General features: G+C 39.0%; 1 protein-coding gene across 3 annotated transcripts in view; it reads right to left on the bottom strand.

Moving 5' to 3' along the window:
* Positions 1–23,810, bottom strand: part of TTC29 (tetratricopeptide repeat domain 29) — a 142,159-nt gene that overhangs the window by 108,742 nt on the left and 9,607 nt on the right. For all 3 annotated transcript variants that reach the window (XM_028521509.2, XM_036031860.1, XM_036031861.1), the window contains one exon: positions 2,925–3,148. In XM_028521509.2, the coding sequence (XP_028377310.1) occupies positions 2,925–3,148 (224 nt within the window). The remainder of the gene's footprint in view (positions 1–2,924; positions 3,149–23,810) is intronic.

The raw sequence follows: 23,810 nt of genomic DNA on the forward strand, positions 1-23,810 counted from the left end.
AAATATAAAGGAGTATATTCAAGTGTTTAATCTTTGTGTAATCCAAATATATAGCCTCTACCTTTTCCATTATAAGCAGACTTTAAACCCTCCTTGAGTTGTTAGCAGGTGTGTTTATAAGATGAAAATCAATTTTATTGTTGCTTTATTATTTAGGTCAATATTTATGATGCTACCGAAAAAGGAGATTCCATGATCAAATAAATTTGGATGCTGCCCTTGTTAATTTCCCTCTTTTAGTGAACCGCAATAAACATCGGCATGTTCAAGGCTCCCGTAAGTCCACAATAAACCAAACTGCTTAACATTGATGTTAATTCACATAGTCGTTCTCGAACTTATTTCACCGGACAATTATTTTTTTTTTGTTTGCTTTGCTAAAACCTATAAACATCCAGTGACATCATGATTTCGTAGACTCTACCTTGAGTATCTTAGGTAAATGTTGCCAGAAAAAAAAATGCTGCTTAACCCTTGACAATAATTTAAAGTCAAGAGCAAATAACATTTGAAGTATCTATCGATTCAGTTGCCATTACCATTGTTGCCATCCCTTCTCTAGCCCCATGGGGCACGAGGCCCTAATCATCATGTTACAGATGGCACAGAGGTCACTCCCAACGATGGGTCACATAAGAAATACTGCTAGGGGCAAAGAAACACTTTAACAGATGGAAAATAATCCAAAAAGCAATGACTACCTGACTTTAAACACTTTGCTATAAAACAGAAAATGGTGTTTGGTTAAAATAATTTAAGTAAGTCTAGGTTCTTGCTCTGTGAGTCTCAAGAGACAGAACTGACCTGAGACGACTGTTGTGAGTGCCACAGCTTTGAGGAGATGACCTTCACAGCGACTCTGGAGCAGAGGTCGTTCCAGTGAGGAGGAATGAGGATGCTTGGAGGTACGCTCCTTCAGGACAACTGTCTCCAGTCCCAAACCATATGTGATGGGGTATTGAGGTACTATTCACAGATTTCTACAGACTAGACAAAGTGTATGTGTGTGTGTGTGTGTGTGTGTGTGCACGCTTTAAGATTTAGGGTTAATTCCAGTTAGTAAGAGTGAATGCACCCCGACCCATTTCCTGGGACAGTTCTAACTTCAGTACCAATTTTCCCCAATAAAGTTTATGTGCTAGTAAATATGAAAAAAATAAAAATTTTAAAAATAAAAATGTTTATATATCCTTCAACTGAAGTATTTCCAATAATATTTATTGCACTAATTTTAATAGTTCAAACAAGCAAAAGCCACTGCATTTTGAAAGAGATAGCTCTGCAGAGTAGTGATTGAGCAAGAGGTAATTTTGTTCCATTTAACAAATGCAACCTTGGTTACCACGAATATATAATACACCACTCAGTAAAGAAAATATTATCATAACTTATATCACTTATAAGACATTCACTATTATAAAATTTGGACTCTGTTTATTTTTGGAATTGGAGAAACATTTTTTATTTACATCTATAGTTACATTTCTTTAATAAAAGTATAAATTAAAATGACCTCTATCTTAAAATAGACTACTTATCATTTTAGTTTCTTTATAATTACAAAATGCTCATGATAAGTTTCTCATAGTTATGACATTTTACTAAGTGATGTATTTGGATCATGTTTACTGAAATGAAAGCCTCTATTTAAAACATTTAGTGAATATGATGAATCAACTCGAAACTATATCTTGGGCAAATTACATCTTGATCAAGTCTATTTTCAGTGTAAATATCACTTCAGAATTTGGGACTGGTATTAGTATGTAGGTTTTTTTCCAATAGCATTTTTACTTACAACATTTAATTTCTTGAGAAATTATTTGTAAATCACATTTTAAAATTCACTAAAGTGCTCTATTTTTAAAGTCAATCCTACAATTAAATGCTTTTCATAATACAAGTAACCACCTCCTGTTCACACACGTGCACACACACCCCAGTTCACTTATGGTGCTGGTGGCAGGATTTTTGTGTACCTCATATTTGTAAGCCAGGTCACGGCCTGATGAGAAATGCATATTGACTCTACTACAGAGGCTGAAAGACTTCTGCTGCCCTTCAGGTTTCCCCACTGGAGCATTCAGTAACAAAAAGTTGCCTACTATTTCCTCATAGAAAGGCCTGAAATGACATGTAGACATTGTTATGCTGGGGTCTGAGCTTCTTTTTTTTTTTGAGCCCTACAATATTTTCAGTCTAAAAGTTGAAAAGAATACTTTTATGTCAAACTCTGGGATTTCCTGTCTTTGATTATATAAAATGACTAACTTCTAATACATAACTAAGGCAACAATACTTACGGCAACAATATTGGTATTACAAGAGAGTAAAATATTTTGTTCAATACTTGAAACATAGTGACTTTCAGAAAAAAAATTAGGATAAAAAAGGGGACTCTGTTAGACATGATGTGATGGAAGACGTAAAATTAGCAATTTTATTCATAATTATGAATTATAGCTTTTCATGTCTTCTCACTATTTACTAACAAAAATTTTCTGATTGATATCTGTAAGACTTATTGCTGAAACCTTCAAGCTCCATTATATAAATACTAGAAAATCAGTGTTTTCTAAAATTATAGTGCTCTTTGAAAGTTCCTCCTCGGTGAAAATCAGTATCAGATCATATATAAAGGAAAACTTTGGAAGGATTTACAATGAATGATACAGAAGGTTTTAGTACAATGGAAAGTTTCAGCAATGTTGCTACGTGCTATTCCTTGTCTCCCCCACTTCAGAGTGCCCTCGCCAGGGTGCCCGTGTCTGGGGGAGCCCTGAATCTCTGGGGCAGCCCGTGATTCAGGGCTCCCTGTCATTCTCTCTGTGAGGATGCCTGGTGCACTAGGTTGAGCTGTGCCAAGTCATCTTAACGTTTCAAATTCATACATGGGAACAACTGGGACTCTTCCCTCCTCTTACCTTTCCTCTCGGCCACCTCAGCCCTGGTCAGGTAGTAGTAGAAGTGATCCAGCTTATCGGGCTGCTCCTCCAGGGGTCTCTGTGACCAGAGGAGGGACCTGCTCCTGGCCCTCTCCCTGAGGGCCTCCCACTTCTCCATCAGGGCGAAGAGCTCGGTGAAGGACTTGTGATAGCCGTCCCGCAGCAGGTCCACACAGATGTTCTTGGTGTACGAGTTCTGGTAGCTGCGAAGAGAGTCGGAACACCCTATTTTAGTTCTTGAAATCTGCGTGCGGTGCTTTTAATCCTATAATACTCAGAGGTTGAATCGTGCTGCCTTTTTCCCCTCAGGGAAAGCACTGAACACTATCGCTGCCTCAGACACTCACAGTGGACCACCTTCCCTTTCACGAAGGCTGCCCGTAGTTTCAGTGAAACTGTATTATACATATATCAGCTCTGGAGCTGAGCTCCCCTTGGTAAGGACAAACAAGCTAGCTGGCTGATGTCTTCGTCTGTGTGAGCAGCTATGACGAAATCCTACCGAGTAGCTCATTTACCAAAGAAACTGCATGCTCGCACTTCTGGGGGCTGCAAGTTCCAGATGAAGGCGTCGGTGTGGTCACCTGCTGGCGTGGCCCTCTTCCTGGCTTGGGGCTGGTGCCTTGGAGCTGTTGCGTCTTCACATAGTGGGCGGGGCTACGGGGCTCCCTGGAGCCTCTTTTACAAGGTGCTAACCCTTGTAAAGGGCTCCACTGGTGACCTAAACACCTCCCAAAGGCCCCACTGACTGACACCTTCAGGGATTCGGGTTTCAACGTAAGAATTCGAGGGGCACAAACATTCAGACCACAGCAACTGACGACATCCCAAATCACTCGATATATTTATGAGCCTTTCACCAAAACAAAACAACCAATACGCCAAGCAAAAATTAAACATGTCACTTAATATCAAGGCAAAGCACTGTATCATAAATGATTTCGTTGTGTGTTATGGAGGCTCATTCATTCATTCATTCATTCACACAGACTACGTTTACTGAAATGTATTACTAAATATATTCTTTAATTCTTTAAAGTTATGATTACATTAATGATTTATTAGAATAGTATTTCACTACCAAATAATAAATCATATGCAGAAAGATAAGTTGGCAAATGAATATTCTACTTATTCAAACAACAGCTGGTGAGCTTCATTCTAAGTGCCAGGCACTGTTCTAGACCAAACAGGTCAGTGTCCTGGGGTCAGTTCGTATTCTCGTGAAAGAACAGAACCCACGAATAAAAGTACAAATAATAAATAATGTCCGATGACGAAAACTGCCACACAGGGAAAGGGTCATGGGATAACCACTGTGTGTGTGGTGGCCATTATTCCACTAAGCAGGAAACTAGGGCCAAATGACCCAGCTTTACGTTACTTATTTTACATTCTTTTTTAAAAATGGGGGATAATTAAATAGTTAAGACAACAGACTTAATGTGATACTACTTGCCGTAAAAATTTCAGCCTGGAGTGCAACTAGCCTAGAATTAGCCCGAACACCCAAGGTCTGATCAGAACACCCAGTCCCACAAAATCTCCCTGGACCTTCTCATCTGGGAAATGGGTATATTGACATAGGCCCTGCCTACGTCGCAGGATTCTGCCAAGGACAAATGAAATTTTGTACGTGAAAATGATCTGAAATGCGAAATCCTGCCCTAGTGGCTCTCAGCCCCCTGCCAGGCCACAGCATCACCCGCGGAGTTGAAAAGACAAGCAGAACAAAAACGTCCAGGCCCCAGGGGCAAAAGGGTGTCTTATTCATTCGGCGGGCCAGCTTAGCTGAACAACGAAGTACACAAAGAGTGGTGAAGAGGAGGGTGACGACAGAGAACAGTTTTTGAAAAGGCAGGACCCGGATCGTGAGGAGACCTCAGAGTCACGGTAAGACGCTGGGACTCCAGGCTGGGAGTGAGGGGGAGCCGTCCGGGGCACTGAGTCAGGGACGCGACTGGAGGAGACTGCATTGGAGAAAACCCTGGAAGGACTGTCCCAGTGGGGCTGCAGCCCTCCCCCATCCGGCAGCACACGCAGGGCCCCTACTGCTGGAAGACGGGTCCACGGGGAATATGGAAACCGCATTCCTGGGCCAAAGGTTCAAAAGCCACTGTCTTGTATGAAACTAACAAATTATTTGAAATGGGGAAAAGAGAATAAATAACCTATTTGAGTTTCTGCCCCCGGTCGACATAGCGAGTGTGGAGAAGCAGCAGGGAGTTGCTGTGTCCTCTCTCTCCGTCCCTCCCCCCAGTGCCAGTGGCCACGGGAAGGGGACGTGTGCTGCGAGGCTGTGGTGCAAGAGCTGCCCGCCGGGCGCAGAGGGAGGACCCAGCTGTACCTGGGAGCACAAGCAGCACCGCCGAGCTCCTGGAGGAGTCAGGTCAGTGCATTTCCAGAGCAGGCAGAAAGGGAGGGACCAAGAGCATCAGAGATGGGCACCTGTGTGGAACCCCACTGGTCAGAAAAGCACTCAGTTACCAGTAAAACTTGCCTCACGTGGCCTGCAGAACTAGAGGCTTTTATTTCTCACAGCACAAGAGCCTAAAGGTAGGCAGCTACTGGCCTTGGTTCAAGGCTCATGCCTCTGGGACTATTCCAACCTTTCGCTCAGGCTTGTCCCCCGCTGGTCACTGGAGGGCCACCAGCTCCAAATGATCATTTCCTCCTCCGTCGAGGCGAGAAAAAAGGGGAGGATGGAGTGGCACCAGCTGTGTCTTTCCCTCTTACAGGGAAAAACATTCCCTGCGACTGCGCATGGATGTCCGCTTTGGTTTCGCGGGCCAGGACCCTGCCACGCGGCCGCTCCTGCTGTACAGAGACTAGAAAAAACAAATATCCTGCCTGCTCTGGGGCACGCCACCACCCGAAACAACACTGGAGTTACGTTAGCCAAGAAGAAGGGAGACAGGGAGGTAGACAGGCAGATTGGTGTCTATCACAAGGTCCCAGGTCAGGATCTGGAGCAAATGCTGACAAACCCCATTCGCAGGGCCGCCAGATACAACGGGACAGAGTGCCCGGTTAAATCCAAATGTCACACAGTGGAACTGAAGGAGAGCAGGGGCACAAACAGAAGCAGGTGGACTCAACACAGAGCTATGAGATCAAGACACTGATTACTCAGGGAAGGAGTGGATGTTGGGGTGATGCTGGACGGGAGGATGACCAGGTTTTTGGAGTAACTTCATCTGCTAAGAGGGGAACGCAAAAGGGTGAACAGTTTTAGGGAAAGATAAATGAATTTAGGCTCAGAGAACTTGAATTTGAGGAGCCTAAAGGGACATCCAAGCAGTACCCCCAAAGGTGGCTTTGGGGCGGGAGAGGTGGTCTGAGGGGACAAGGGGCTGGAAGCCCAGCCTGGCTTCAAACACACGCTGACACTTTTGTACATTTGTTCACACGCCGGCTGCCCAGCATGCTCTCCTGTGAGCGGAGAGAGCATTCTGGAGCAAAAGTAAAGAATGTTACACATTAATAAATATTAGGATGTTGATTTTAAACAACACAAACAAACACTGGACAGGAGGCCATCTCAGTTCTAATTGCAACGGGGACAGAAACGCGGAGAACCACTCCAGGAGCCTCATTCCCCTCCCCTGGAGGAGGAGGAGGCTTCGGGCGGATCCGGGGCTCCCTGCCCTGCAGAGCCCTTTTGGAAACGGCTGCTCCCTCGCGGTGTGTCTTCCAGGCTGGGCCTGATTTCAGAGAGCCACGGGGTGGGCCAGTGACCAAAATTAAGGCACTGGCCTTTCTCCCAGGGTTTTGGATCTTGAGGGAAGAAACACAAAAATGCGGAAGGTCGTTGGAGCGCAAGCAACCTGGCGGCGACATCCTGGGAAGAGTCTCAAGCAGATCTTGCTGCCTCGACCCATTCATACGCCCCACGTCTTGTCCTTTCCTCCGAGCCGATTCTCCCCTAAGCTCAGTGAGTTACCTGATACCCCTCCCATGAAATCACTCCCACTTTATCTGCTCAGAACCAGCTTCTGCTGTCTCTGACCAAAGAACACGAGCTGGATTCAGAAGGTTCTGTGGCCTAAGCTGGTTTCCGAGACGTCTTTCAGCCTCAAAACTTCTACAATGTACAACTAATAGCAACTTTTAAAATTTTAAGCACATTTTAAAAACAGACCTCTCTTTAAAGAAAAGAGATTTCAGATAGTAATGGAATTGTATTTTCAAATGCATTATGTTACTAGGCTGACAGCATCTCTATTTTACACACGTGTGTTTGTGTACACACACGCAAATGTGTCGTTGTTTAAGCCTCATTACTAATATCTGGGAGCAAGAAAGAGTGCTGTAGTGAACTGTTAAATAGGTTTAAGTAGGAACCTAAGTTTAAATAGTTATAACTTAAACTGTTATAGTTAATGCAAATAATTCCTTTTAACTGCAATAATTTTCACTTATTACAACAAACTAGATATCTGAAAATAAAAATACGTTAACTTCCACCATTGCATGTGCATTTCTCAAGCTTCATATGTCATAACAGAGAACCAAAGCTCACTCACTTTAAGAAAGAAAAAGGGATTTTTTAAAATACAAACAGAGATATAAACGGAATGCAAACTCACTCTTTTATTTATTTCATTTGGACACACAGTGTTTAGTTTCTGGCTTCATTTACATATTAAAACAAATATTACTGTAAACTAAAATATGTTCTTTCTAAATATCAAGAGAAGAAAAGTTTCCTTGACCTGAAGTCAGTCTACGGGGTGAAAAAGGAGAATCTGGAAAAACTTAAGGAGAGATTTGATAATATGCAATTGGAGAGGAGTTGTCCAGACAGAAAACACGCCAGTCATCGCAGCAGAGGTTGTGACGCTCACGGACATGTGTGTGTGTGTGGCGCGGGGGGGAGGACGGGGGTGGGGGGTGCTCGGGGAGGCGCATCGTAAATCTACATCCCACAGAAGTGCTGGGCCCTGCGGCCCGAGGCTGCCCTGGGCTGAGGGATGCAGCCGCAGAAGAAGGGACTTAGGAGTAGGATTAAACAGTCACGCATTTCATATGGATTCCATTACTATTCAGAGGCATTATTCAATAGAGAGAATATGTTTAAGTGTTCTGAATTTACATCAAAACTTCCCTAAAAAATTCTAAAAAAAATCTACGGACTGACAGGAAGTAAAACTGAACCATTTGACACAACTCCACAGCAGCTGGGTGCGTGGAGATGCTGGGAAAAGGGAGCTTGCCGTTACAATAGCTGCAGAAGCATTAAGTCACACGTAAATTCCACCTTAAACCATTTTGAATAGCTACCGTTTACAGAGCACCTACAATGTGCCAAATGCTGTGTGGACATTATTTCTAAAAATGACTCCACAAAGTACTGTTCCTATTTTTGCAGGTTGAAACCAAACCAAACCAAACCCTGTCTTCCATGAGGTGGTGATGTGCCCAAAGCCATACAGGCTAAGACGTGGCAGGGGCGGAATTCATACCCAGGTTCCTCAGACAGGAAATTCTGGATTTCTCCACTTTATCACATTGCCGCTCATTATGTCAAATATTGTTGACATTGCTCCTCCCTCTCCACACAATATCTGTTCATCTGCACTGATTGTGTAGGAATTTGACATAACTGGACAAGTACAATGTAACTCCAATTTGGAAGCTGCTGTTTCTGTCCTTGTTGGATTATGACAGGCATATTCTGTGACTGTCCCAAAGAGTCCCCTTCCCTAAAACGAGGGAGCAGACAACCGACAGCATCCTTTCAAAGCCAATTAAATAGATGTAATTCCCACTCAAGTGTGTACGAGGAGGTTCCCCCAATGCAATTTATTTATAAAAATTGTGCATTTATTCTTATATGTTTGAACTTCAGACACCTTCAAAGTGCTCTCCATTTGATGCAAGACACCTGTCGAGACACGTTTTCCCACTGCTCAAAACAGTTTTTATACTCATTGATTTTTTTTTAGTACTTCTGCTGTTTATTGTTTTACCTCTTCCACCTCAGCACAACATTCCCTTTGGGGACTTTTTTCATCCAGGGAAGCAAAAAAGCAAGTCACTTGGGGAGGGATTCAGTGAATAGGGAGGGTGTGGCATGGAGGTCCTGCTGGGGGTTTTTTTTTGGTCAAAAACTGCTGAACACTCAGCATGGTGTGGGCAGCTGAGCTTGTAAATCCCCCATCATGAATCAGGCAAACACACTGAATGAGACTTCAAAACATTCACACTAAGCCAGGCGCAGCACAATAAGGCCAGCTCGTCCCCTGGTGCGGATGGGTTCCCAGAGCACCCACCTAGCAAGGGAAGCCTGCACCACAAGGGGCCCGCCCTCCAGAAGACAAGTTGGATTTTGTGGGGGTCTGAGGTGGACATAAAAGGATGAAAAGCACACACTTCCACAAATATAAAAAAAAACATGAATAAGTGGAATAAATAGATATGGCAAATTATACTTACAGCACTTACAGGTATTTATACTTGTTATTAGATAGACTTTCAACATGAAAATGCAATATCAACTATTCTATTATGGAGTTAATATATTTAACACATTTTTATAGCACAAACTGAAATAGTATATCAAGGTGAAGCTTCATATTCAGTAAAATATTTTAAAAGCAGTTCAATAAAAATCTATACTTTAAAAAAGATCATAAAATTTTTATTTAATCTGGCAAAGATAAACCCAAAAGCCATGTAATATCTAGTCAGAAGTCAGGATAATACTTTTATTCCATTAAATTAATATTTATAAGTCACTAGTGGATTATCTTTGTGTCAGTTATAACAGTCTTACATTCATATTGTAGGGATAAATGTTATTGGAATCACCTACGGGATAATTATATTGCCTCTTAAATTAATACTTAAATAGCTTCAGTTAATATAATTCCCATGGAATAAAGTCAGTCACTACTCTTACCCATACTTTTCAGTGTAGGTGTATGTTATGTATAATTAGAATTGAGAAAAACATCTTTTTTTCACACACACACATATACACACTAAATAAAAATCATGTAAGTTCTTTGGGTATCTTTTATATTTTTTTGTGAAAAGGACAGTTGTTCACCAAAAAGCTAAAGTAAAGATATAATATTTCCTAGCATTTACAGAGAGAAGTTAGAAAGAAAAGAATTAACTATGTTTGAAATGACTTTAAAAGTAAAATGACTTTACAATGAAAACTGAAAGCATTTTTCTTAATTTCACACATTACAGTTTTTAACAATGATTAGTAATAGTGTTGAATGATACTGATTAAGAATTATTTTACCAACAGTCAGACACATTTTTGTGTAATAACCATCAGAGGGTTGAGCTTTTTAGAGCCTTTACTTTATTTTCCATGTTTGGTACTTCAAGCTATAGCAAGAAAAAAGTTTCAGTGTAAACAAGTCTCTTTTCAAATTTAAAGGATTTCCAGTGAGTTGACTGGTCTCTGGGGGCATCTACTGGAAATGTAGCAAACTGCAGTTACATCATGTAAATTGGATAACTTTCATTATCCATCTTAATACAGATATTATTTTAATTGATATGCAAATAAGATGACACTCAAAGAAGATGAATGTAAAGTTATGCATGGTATTCTATCTCATCCATCTGGTAACAGCAAAACACGTAGCTGTCTGTGAGATCACTTAACAAACACTCAGCTCTTAAAAATGTAAATGGGGCGGATGGCACATCGCCGATGGACGGTTTTGCAGCCGTTCAGTTCTCCTGTTTGCAAAACTTGGAAATGTATTTTAGAGATAAAGATTCACATATTAATGAGGCATTTTATTAATCTCAATTAAATGTACATAAAAAGCACTTTTAAATTTATGATGGTTTCTCCCAAATTCATTTTGCATTTCATTATATCCACAAACCATAAATAAACTGATAGTCACTGCTGATATTCTATATGATTTAATTTAACTATTTAGAGGTTAATACCTCAAAAAGTAGTATTTGTTATACTTGAAACCAAAGAATCTATTCTTCATTATAATTAGCCATTAGAATTAGAATTAGTCATTAAAATCAACATTGCTGTTAATTTTTCCTAAACATTTGAGAACATCCTTAAACAAAACTGAATATGTAATGAACATAATATAATGTAGCTTATGTATACTTTTAACATATATTTCAATAAAAAACTCTTGTAATAATATTATTGGAGTTATGATTAGTCATGTAGCAGGAGTTTTAACATCACCGCCATTATAACAATCTTGATTTTCTGTGTGTAATTTTAATTATATTTTCTTTAAAAGAAAATTAAAAAGATAATTTTAAAGGTATATTAATAGTATTATACTTATATTTTACTATAATATACTTCATATACTACTATAATTTCATCTAAAATCCTCCTAATAAAGATTGAGATATATAACATTACAGCTGCATTCCAAAAAAAACCTAATGCATGTATTAATTTATATCATTTCTGAAAATTTTATTAGAATCAGTACCCAAATAAATGGTAAACTGAAGAAACTAATCAACATTCAAATGTTATCAGCAAATCAGAACCTGAGTATTAATATAGCAGGATTTTTATTTCAATTTAGATTTACTTTATATATCTGCACTGATTTGATAACTTAAAAATAAATAAATAAATAAAATCGAACCCCAAGCAGTTATTGAATAGATTGTTTTGTGATTTTTTAAACAATTAGAAATTTACTGATTTGAGTCTTTAGAGGAAGTTGTCACACACACAAGTTTTCTGGGAAAATACAAATTTTCATCCACTGATAATCAAAGTTAGAAAGCATTGACAGACTTTCAACATTTTAAAAGTGTATAGGAATATTTAAAATGCTATTTTGAAAAAAACTCTTTAATCCAAGTCAATCTTTAATTCCTTTAAAAAAACTAATAATAATAATTACTGAGGAAGTTTGCCCCACAGTATTTTTTAAATGGGACTGTTACTCATGTAATTCTTTCAACAAAAAATAAAATGCTAAGAAAATTGATCAACAAAGAATTCTTTCAGTAACATGGTAAGTATACAGTTCAATATGGGTGATTTTATATTAGGATATGTGGAATATTCACGTAGTATAGAACAAAGGTCATTTCTCTGATTCAATTATGTTAAACTGATATTTAGCAAAAAGGCAGTAACTCTGTGAGATCAATAAACGTTAATCAATCAAATAGAATTTTTGCTGGTACTTGTCACCCGATATCACTGGAAAGCTGTGGTTATTTAGTAGACAGACTGCAATCCTTACAGTTGCTTTAAATAATTCTCTTAACATAAAGGCATTTTTTAAGGTACATACCCTGTTAAAAATGAATTACTCAAGTGATTCCCATTCAATCAAATATTTGAAGTACAGTGATTATTAATCAATCAGAAATGAATAAACTATTCATTAATCAATACAAAGTATTACCAAAATATTTACCCACATAGCTGTCACACATATTTCTTTACTGAATATTTTCTTTCCTGAAATATTTTCTTTACTAAAAAAACTCAAACTTAACATTTTAAAAACCTTTTCTTTAGAGGTTTAGTGAAGAAGCACTGGAAAAATACTCCTTATGAGGCTAATTACACATGAAATCTTCATAAATAGTCTTATTACTTGCAAACTCCCTGGAGAAATTCAACTACATTTTTACAAAAGATATTTTAAGCCAAAGATTGGACATGGAAAGGTATCAAATTAATATCATTGTTTAAAAAGATTTTTCAGTGAAAGTATTTTCAAGCCAGAAGTATCACACTTGAGTCCAAACACCTTTGGCTAAATAAAGCAGTCATATTAATTCTTGTTTTTTTTTTAATTTACACTATAACTTTGTACAATAGGACAACATTATAAAACCACCAATTTAAATTGGTTTTATAATTTAAGTATGAGCTGAAAAATAAAGCTTGAAAATAATCTTAGTTTTTGGATTGTTATAATTGTTTTTAAAAAGCTGAATAAGTAACAATTCTATTATGTTCGTCATTCTAATATAACAAAAATAAACATAAGAAAAAAGGGATAAACAAAAAATAAGCTTTATACCACATGACCACAAACACATATAAACACAATCACACTAGCTCACTATCTCCATACTTTTATCTAAATTAGTATTTATAATTGTTAATTAATGTAAAACTGCACATGATATGTTATTCTGTTTTTAAAACATAATTCTATGATTGCTTCACACAGTTTTTGAAAACTGCTTTAGGACAATTTGCCTCAAATAATATCATTTATTTTTTTCCTTTCAGTTCTTCATCTCTATATCTTTATAAACAAAAGAACTATCAATTTCCCATATAAATTGAGTGAAACATTAAATTTTTAACAAAGAAATGTAAGACTGGAGAATAGAAACACAAAACTTATTAAAAACAACAAGTTGCATTAAGAAGAAAACTTCAGCTTACTGTGCTCTGTTTTTTTTTTACTAAAGTATGTCATACATTTTATCTTTGCAAGAGTTTGACAAGTTTTGCAAGTAAAATTCTGTTTCCTCTACACTTGCTAATAGTCATGAGAATCTGTAGTTTGCACCTTCCTATTAAAAATGTATTGTATTTTTTGAAATTATTCACCCCGCCTTTTATCCAGACCATGTCTTTGAAAGGAGGAAGTAGATAATAAATGGAATAATTCATGACTCCCCATTAAATATGAAACTTTCTTTTGCAGAGTTTAGAAAATGAAGTTCTACATAATGTACAAAAGTTGATTAGAACTTTTTTAACCTTTTCAAGAAAAACCTTTCACATTAAACCACTGGATGAAGAGCTTTCTTTGAAAAAAAAGTAAACCGATCAATTCTTTACACCTATAGCTTCAGCACATACATTCTACTGTTGCTCCTTCCAAAGATATTTCCTTATAATACTTAAGTACTTATTCAAATAATGGCAAGAAAGTATACAGGAGGCTAAAACATGACAAGTATTAAGAAAAATGAAACTGGTTTAAATTACAAAGGGAAAATCATGCAAATTAAAAATGAAAACAAAATAGTGTATTATTCATGCTCATTTCAGCAACGTAACAGACAATGTCATAAGAGTAAATAATAAAGCCTGAAATTACACTTCTCTTATCATGACATTTCCTCTAGTGTGGTAGTGATATTCTGTCCTGAGAAAAACCGTATGTACCTTTATAAACCTTTCTTTACAAACTATCCATTGGTACTCTGTTAACTATACTCTTTTGCCATTTTTGGATAAAATAAAAACTAAATCAAATAATTTTAGGCTTATTCCAGCTCTATTATGTTACATTTCTTGGATAAGAGCTAGGTAGTAAATGCAACTGAAGAGGCACGTCAAGTTCTGACATTTTTAGGGCAGCAGGTGACCTCAAGTTTCTATTGTGGAACAGTTAATCTTTTCACTCAACACATTTTAATTTTCCCCATATCAAAAACACACGAAGAATACATTTTCCCGCTTCCATCTTAAATGTGTAAAAGATAGGATGTGTAGTGTAAGCTTTGTGAAGAAACCTTTCCTTTGTGTGGTCTCGATTAACATCACAAAGGAGGTGTGGCTCGCGTCCACCTGAAAGTGAGGCAGGACTGCTCACAGGCTGTGTGTACACAGAGACCAGCCTTCCAGACATACATTTCCTTTTACACTGAGTAAACACCGAATGAACAAACACAAAAATAAATCAATCATTATTATGCTTTGGTTAGACAATATTTGTATATAAACATCTTATTTTCCTGAATGTTGTATTAATTTTATTGAAGCTATCTAAAACCATTTAGAAAATATATACCTACAACTAAGATATGTCAAATCCAATGTGTGCATTAATAGGAATATTGTAAGAGCTAAAGGAAGTATTTGTGAGAAGATAAAATAAAACAGCCTGGAATTGGAACTTTTAGAAAATAGTAAAAAATAGATATATGTGGGGATTATAACTTCCTTGAGACTGAGAATGTGTCATTTGTTTCTTTTGTGTTTCATATAATAGTTTGAATGCCAACAGAATGAAATATTTCACAACATGATTAATATAAAATAAAATAGAATTCATAAAAATTAAAGGGTAATACAAATATCACCGATTTATAAAGAGTTTAATTTTATGAGAATTATAGCAGTTAGGAAACAATACAGCTAATAACATAGCTTCAAAATCTAGAAAAATTTCAGAATAAGGAGAAATTTACTTTAATGCCTTTTCCCCATGAAGTACAGATAATGCACTTTTTTGTGTTTAGAAAAACACATTTTGCGTACTACTTTGGCATAACATACACATTATATACCACTTTTGTTTACACGAGATTGAGGCTTCTTGAAGCAGAGGTTTTCCTATTTGCTTTCTTTTTAATTTTGTATTTAGCTTTATTTGTGTATCTGTAACTCTTTAAGATTTTTACAACACTGCTCGTGCAAGATACTGCTCCATGTTTCCCTTCTATGTAGCGGCGTTTTCCGGTGCTGGTGTGGGGGCCGTTCTGGTCTCAGAGAGTGAGTTCAGGAGTGTTCCCTCCTTTCCCATTTTCCCGAAGAGCAGGAACCCAACTGGCATTATTTCTTCCTCACTTGTCAGGTAGAACTCACCATGGAAGCCACGTGGGCCTGCAATTTTCTTTGTGTGAAGTTTTGAAAACTACTAATTCAATGTCTTTAATGGCTATAAACTTACTGCTTTATCTAGTTCTACTTAAGTGAACTTGGCAGTGTCTTTCAAGAAATGTAGCCATTCCATATAAGTTATAGATCAGCATAATTATATTTGTGTGATCTTTACTGATGGGTCTCCTCATCTCTGAAACTGGGAGATTGCGCCTTCTCTTTTCATCTGTGATCAGTCCGACACAGCATTGATCGATTCTACTGATATTCTTAGAGAACCAGTTTTCAGTTTCGCAGATTCTGTTTTTCTGCTTTCTGCTCCCACTTCATGATTCACTTTTCTCTGCTAACATTCAGTTTAAATTGTCTTCATTTTCTAGTTTTTCTTTTTTAAATGAAAGCTTAGGGCACTGACTTTGGACATTTCAATTTTTCTCATATACGTATTTTAATGTTACAAACTTCCCATTAGCACTACTTGGCCATGTGCCACAAATGGTGATATACCACATTGTCTCTTTCATTCAGTTCAAAATATTTTCTAATTTGCCTTGTGTTTTTTTCTCTGATCCATGGCTTATTTAGAATTATGTTATCTACTTTCTAAATTTGTGAGAGTTTTCCAGAGATCTTCTTGTTATTATTTCAAATTTAATTCCATTGTTATAAGAGAACATAATCTATAGGATGTAAATCCTTTTATGTATATTGAAATTTGCTTTATGGCCCAGAATATAATTTCATTTGATAATGTTCCATGTGCAACTTGAAAATAATGTGTGTTCTGATGTTGTGAAGTATGGAGTGTTGGCAGAATGTTCTGTAAATGTCAGTTATTTATGTTGATCGATGGTCTTGTTCAAGTCTCCAGTATTCTTACTGATTTTTATCAATTATTGAGAGAGCAGTGTTATAATCTCCAATTATAATTGTGGATTTGTCTGTTTCTCCTTTTCTTTCTATCCGTTTTTGTTGTATGTATTTTGAAGTTCTGTCATTAGGAATACAAACATTTAGGATTATGTCTTTTTGATGAAACAACTCTGTTAATCATTATAAAATGTCACTTTTTACCTCTGATAATAGCTCAACTGCTTTCTGAAAATGTGTATCTGAAAATCTTGAAATCTCTCATTTTCCTTCTCTTCTTTCTCATTATGTCAAGACTTCACTACCTTACCCTTACCAGTATGGCTCAGTTGGTTGGGCATTGTTCTGCAAAGCAAAAATGGTCACCGGTTGAGCCCCAGTCAGGGCACATGCCTGGGGTGCAAGCCAGGTCCCCAGATGGGGGTGTGCAAGAGGCAACTAATCCATCTTTCTCTCACACATTGATGCTTCCCTCTCTTTCTCCATCACTTGCCCTCTCTCTAATAATAAATAAATAAAATCTTTAAAAAAAGACTTTGTTATCTATTGTACTACTATGTAGTTATTTCAAGTATAGGAAGGAAATGTGCTTAGTCATCCATTTTTATCTTGATCTTAAAGTGGAAAAAAAAACCCCTAAACTTTTAAGACAATGCCCTTTTTCAGCAATATATCTCTTTAGCTGCTCTGGTTGTAGGATTAGAGATTGTTTCAGGGAAGCTTAAGGGGATTTTATGGAAGCCTGAATCAAGATCATAGAATGCCTGGGTCCTAATGAGGTAAACCCAGAGGGAGGTTCTAGATCCCCAGTAGTAATGGGAATCCAGGAGGAGACTGGAAATCTGATTTCTAATGTATGTCTGAACCATTTTCTGCCTAGCTTATTCATTCCTTCATCTTTAGGAATCATTTTTTCCTATCTTATTTCTTCTTTTTTATTTATAACATTAGATTGCTCTGGTCAAATTACTTAACCTCTCTACACCTTGTCTCTGGGAGTAATATCAACTCTTCACAAGATTATCGTGAGGATCACTTAAAACAGACCAGCTACCAGTGAAGATGGAGGCATAAGTAAATACAGATCACCTCCTTGCACAACCACAGCAAAAATTACAACTAGACTACAAAACAAATATCACCCAGAATCATCAGAAAATCGAGCTTTGTGGAAGTCTGATTAAACCGAGGAATTAAAGAAGTCCCATCCATCCAGACAGGTAAGAGGGGCAGAGATGCATGGAGAGGCACAGAGACCCAGAGATGCAGAATGGCTGGTCACACACCACGTGTGGTGGATAAAAATTGGGAAGGATACCTCAGGAGCGAAGGATCCCAGCCCCAGAGAGGGACTGGCAAGAGGTATTCAAAGTGACGGAAAGAAAGGACCCACAACCTAGATTACCCTACCCAGCAAAGCTATCATTTAGAATTGTAGGGCAGATAAAGAGCTTCCCAGACATGATAAAGCTAAAGGAGTGCACCATCACCAAACCATTATTACATGAAATGCCAAAGGGACTTATTTAAGAAACAGAAGATCAAAAGTACAAACATTAAAATGGCAATAAATTCACAACTATCAACAATTGAATCTAAAAAACAAATTAAGCACGGCAGAACAGAAACAGAATCATAGATACAGAGATCATTTGGAGGGCTATCGGTTGGGAGGGGGAAGGAGGAGACTGGGGGAAAAAATCAGGGGTTAAGAAGTACAAGTTGGTAGGTACAGAATAGACCAGGGGATATTAAGAACAGTATAGGAAATGGAGAAGCCAAAGAACTTATGTGCATGACCCATGGACATGAACTAAGGGGGGACTGCTGCAGGGCAAGTGGGTACCTGGTGGAGGAGGGCAAAGGGGGGAAAATTGGGACAACTGTAATAGCATAACCAACAAAATATATTAAAAACAAAAACCACAATGAGGTATCATCTCACAACAACAAAAAAATACAGACCAGCTCACAACATTCATTTAATGTATCATATCTATTACTATCTTGCCTGAAATGAAACCTAGCTAAGAAATGCAATATTTGTGACAAACTAAATATCAATATCCATTTTGTTGTTTATTAGGAATGCAAATTTGTATGATAGTGCTCCATTTTTCTTACATAGTGTCATGTGATATCTTTCTTTTGGAATTTATCATCAAGAAAGAGCTTGTTTCTCTTGAAGAACTGACAAGCTTTCTCCCATCAGGTCCTGAGAAATGTATACAGTCCGTGAGTCTCCCTTCTGCCCGCCTGCCCAGAAGTTCGGAGGGAAACTTCACCCGTTTCCTTCGGGGAACTCCATTCATTACCTCTCGTGGGAAGCATGTTTACACACTTCTCCTTTATTTGCCTTTCATTTTCTATTTGTAATCTGACAGGTGCGTAATGTAAAATGTTAACTTTAAGTTTCCTCAATCCTTCCTGGAAAGAAAGTGAGCAGGCAATAAAGTGTTATTTTATGTACGACAGCAGAGTCTTCAAGGAGAAGGAAGCACGATTCCTGCTTGCAGAGGACTCTCAGTCTGGGGCAGAGTCCCCATCTTAAGGCAGTTCCCGAGAAGAAGGCCTTTACACCGCAGTTTCATGCATGCACATATTTGTTTCACATATGCACATATGAAACAAAAGTTCAGAACTACTAGTACACAACATGTTCCCATCTCTTTATAAATATGAACTCAACTCATCCTCATAGCTATTAATGAGCCAGGCCCTATTATTATTATCACTCTTTTTTTTTCAGATGAGGACAGTAAGCTAGAGGAAGTTTGAGAGACCTGGCGCAAATCGGCCAGTGCTGGTAAGCGTAAAGCTGGAGTCCAAGGAGTCAGGTTTTACAACGCAGGGTCTACTTCATCACATCAAGCAGCCTCCCAATATGTAGCCTCACTCTGCGCAAAGCATCCTTTTCTGTTATTTTACTATCCTCTTTTTCATTTTTTAAATGCTGGTCATGATCCCCAAGCAGATGGGTCATAACCACTACTCACTAATGGGTCACATTCTGTGATTCATGAAACATTCATCAAGAAGGAAAAACCCCACACAAACGTGATTGTCCGCAGCTATTAAGAGAGTTGCAGCGGGAGCTCTGGACCCTACCACGTGGTGAGGATGAATCCAAGGAGGCCTCAGAGAGCCAGGAGCAGACTGGGGCCGGAAGCTGCACGTTTAGCAAGCACACAGGAGCAGGGGAGGGAGAAGGGCGTTTTGGACAGGGCACGTGTACAGGCCATGAAGGGGTGAATGTTCACCATTCACTGATCGCCCCCACCACACCTGTGAGCTAAGTGCACGCACTAAGGACATACAGGTGAGCAGAGCATCCATGGCTCCAGCCCTCTTGCAGCTTAGAGTCTAGTTGAGGACACAAAGTAGCAACGACAATGCCATGCTGTAAGTGCCACGATGGGAGGCATTCAGGGTGTCACAGGTCCTAGAGCAGGTTTTATTACAGGTGTTACACTAGCAAGGCTACCTAATGTCAGCAGCCATTTAAGAATGAGTAAGAGTTGGCCATGAAGTCGTAAGGGGGAAAAGTATTGTAGGCCACGAGAATGGTAATAAACTAAAGCTGGAAGATGAGAGAGAATATCGTTTAATGAAGACCCAAGCACCTTCAGAGACAGAAAGGTATAGTGGTTGAAAAACAGGCTCTAGAACCAGACTGCCTAGGTTTAAATTCCTGCTCTTCTACTTATCAAATGTGTGACTTAGTATCTCTGTGCTTCCATCTCCTTAGCTATACATGAAACTAACAAAGCTTTTTCTATAATTAAATGAATTAATATATCTAAGGCACTTAGTTTAGAGCAGTATCTGAAACATAGTAAGTGCTCAGCAAATATTAGTCATTATTATTTTGTCAAAGAATACATTTCAAAGTTACATGGGCTGGGGTGTAGTTGGCCTTAGCTAAAACCTATTGATTGAGCGCCTACTATGTGCTGGATGCTGTTATAGGTGCTGGAGACTCAGCGGCGGTGAACATGACATTCCCCAGTAGCTCAGGCTAGTGCAGAAGGCATCACCTTTCTTCCTGCCTGCATCCTCAGTAAACATCTTCACCTTGCTACCTAGATTTGGAGTGCCTGGCCATTGTGCGGATACAGGTGTTGAAACTGCTTGTAACAAGTAGGCCTGCAGTTTGTCAAAGTACCTTTGGAAGGCAATTTTGAAACAAATTCAAGATAAAAACCTAAGACTGGCAAAAGGATAATTTACTGTAAGTGAGTAAGTATAATACAGTTCAAAATGAGGCAAGAGAGAAAGGCTTTAGAGGATGTAAAAATAAATGGTTCTTTGTGTCTTTACAGCCCAAACTCTTTGAAAACGGTGACTGAGAATACCACCTGCCACGGTGCTGACAGTGTGACACTCAGTGAACACCAACTAAAGGTGCGGAAAGACATTCTGAAAATCGCAGTGTCTTAGAGATGCACACAGTTCGAAATAAATCTATTCTTCCGCATAACAGACCTTGATATCTGAAGCAGAGGATAATACTGAGCAGATTAGCATTCCCTGTCCCTTGATGATTTTGTTTATTTGTATCCTCATATACATAGCTAAAGCTGTAAAACTGCCCCCCAGAAATTTTTATTTGAATCTATAAATGACACTTTTATTACTTAGCTACTCGAAGCAATTATGGTATGATAATAAGGGATGCATTAGGTCCTTTAAAAAAGCAATAATGCATTCTGATAATATCGCATTTTTAAAATATTTAATTTATTTATTTTTAGAGAGAGAGGAAGGAAGGGAGAAAGAGAGGAAGAGAAGCATCAGTGTGTGGTTGCCTCTCACGTGTCCCTTACTGGGGACCTGGCCTGCAGCCCAGGCATGTGCCCTGACTGGGAATCGAACCAGCAACCCTTTGGTTCACAGGCCAGCACTCAATCCACTAAGCACCACCACCCAGGGTGGGATTTTTTAAAAGTATAAAAACACAACATGAACTTCTTTAGTTAAAGATCAGTTAACTACTATTAATGAACTTATTTGAAGACTTAAGTAAAAAAGTCAAATTATCAGTGTCAAATATACATACATATGTTTGAAAAAAAATGTACCTATTAGGCACAGCAATAGTCTGGACACTTAAAAAGTAATAAAGCGTACTGAAATTCTCCCTGCACGTGTGGATGATAAAAAGCCCAGAAGCCCTTTGTCCTGTAACTATTTTACCCACTGCAAAGTGCAGTAAGCCCCACCCACTGGACTTGGACATTCCAGGAACAAGACTTTAACCTGCCCTGCTCAGTTACTCGTTTACATATTATAACCCTATTGGGTTCATAAGACACTGCTGAGGAGCTAAAATTCCTTAACTTAACAGTCAAACCAGCTACATGTAATGCTGAACTAAAAGTGTTATAACCAAAAAATATTCATAGCAGGATACCTATTTCATGGTGGTGTTCATCTTACACGTATTCTTTCACTTATTCATTTATTTAACGTCTAATTGCTGAGCTCGGACCACGTGCCAGGCCCTGCTGAGGCCCAGGGCCTGCACACAGGGACCCACTGCTGCTCATGCAGAGCAGCGGGCCTGCTCGGGGTGAGACAGTTGACAGACGAACTCCCAACGCAAGGTGGGGCTGGGTTACATCAGAAACAGACCCCGATGATTCAACTGGGAGAAAGTGGGGGACAGGCTGCTAAACTGTGAGGTCAGGGAACAGCAGACAAGAGGGCCAGCAGTGACACACTGGGAGTGGGGAGGGGATGGGGTGGGGTGGGGAGAACAGGAGAAAAGCTCAGAGAGGCCAGCGGAGTCCCAGCCCTGCACAGCTTCAGGCTATCATGATGAAGTTTCAAGTTTATCACAAGAACAATGGGAAGATCTTGGAGGGGTTTTAAACAGAGGAGTGTCCCCATCTAATTTTTTCTAAAGATCACCCTGAGAGTTGGAGCAAAGAAAGCCAGCCAGCACAGGAGATGGAGGCACTGCAGCTGAAGAGTTTGGAGGAAAATTGGAGAACGTGGCATGCTGGAAACCACAAATACAGGCCATTCAAGGAGAGAGTGCTGGACTCTATCCAATGGTGTGAAAATCTCGAGCCGAGATAAGGATGGAAACATGACCACTAGAGGTGATAAAAATGGAGGACATTGGTCACCCAGAACAGAGGTTTTAGTGAGTTCTGGGGCTGGAAATCCAGGAGGAGTCAAGTGAGGCAAGAACAGGATGGGAAAATGCTGAGACATTCCTTCTGGCTACTGCGAAGGGCAGAGAAAAATGGGGTAGAATCTGGAGAGGGATAAGGAGTCAAGGGAAATATCAGAGTAGGTACAGTGTGAATGAGATTGATCCAATGAGGAAGGAAAAGCGGGAGGTGGAGAAGAATGCTTTAGAAGAAGGGAGAGGGGATGGTATGCAGGGCGCAAGTAGAGACCGTCCTCAGACAAGGACAGGAACGCTCCGCCCACTGCAATAGGAGGAACGTCTCGGAGTGTGAGTTCACACACAAGTAGGCTGGTACGTCCTGAAGTGGATGCGTGGTTACTTTGGGACTAGACACAGAGCACACACATGCCGTACGATCTCAAAGCTAGTGTACTTCAGTTACACAGAATAATAATGGTAGCATCTATTGCCACCTTAGACAAGTTTAAGGTAGTATAGAGGAGAGGGGTGTGAGGGTGTGTCTTAGACACTGATTTTGCCCAGTTAAAAATCCGATTCACCAATTTCTTCCCATTGCATCCCTGTGCACTGCAGATCTGTTACACACCATTTGGATCGTTTTATAATACAAGTTCCTCCTGTCAGGAATACAAGTTCCGTCCTACTGCCTAGTCCTCTCTGATTTCCCAGTGCAATCAGGACTCACTCATCCCGTGTTTGTTTTCTGCTCGTAGATCTTGTTGTTTCAAACAGAGACAAGGATGGGGCCTAGTACTTCACAATAAAACACCGTTGTCTCCCCCACTGTGAAAAACCTGGTGTTAGCTATAAAGTAGGCACTTACATTCTTGCTGACCAAACTGACATTTTCAGAGGTGAATGGCTAACAAAAGGTTTTACGCGGCAAATCTTTGGTTAGCAGAATAAACAGAATTCCTAATGGCACCCGCTGGTTACTGCTGATAGGCACTGAACTTACGCACCAATTTTCTTCTTTATAATGCTATTCAATTAGCTTGTCCGGGGAAAAGTGTAGAATGTATGCCAGTCACAAGCATACTAGGAGTTAAATACAAGCTATCTCCCTGTTAAGGTGTGCATCCACTTTCCTAGGGGAAAAGCTTTGGCCTAAAAAAATAAAAGTATTCAAGTGCAAGAAGCTTTAAGGAGAAGGCAACATTAAGGGTTGAGGAGTACCCAGTGCTGCTTGTTTTCGGTAGCATAATGTGAATTTGAAATCAATTTGGTAGTCTCCTTAGTGAAAAAAATATTATTAAGAGAATACTTTGCC

Source organism: Phyllostomus discolor, chromosome 8, assembly GCF_004126475.2.
Source record: "Phyllostomus discolor isolate MPI-MPIP mPhyDis1 chromosome 8, mPhyDis1.pri.v3, whole genome shotgun sequence".
In the NCBI taxonomy this organism is placed as follows: Eukaryota; Metazoa; Chordata; class Mammalia; order Chiroptera; family Phyllostomidae; genus Phyllostomus; species Phyllostomus discolor.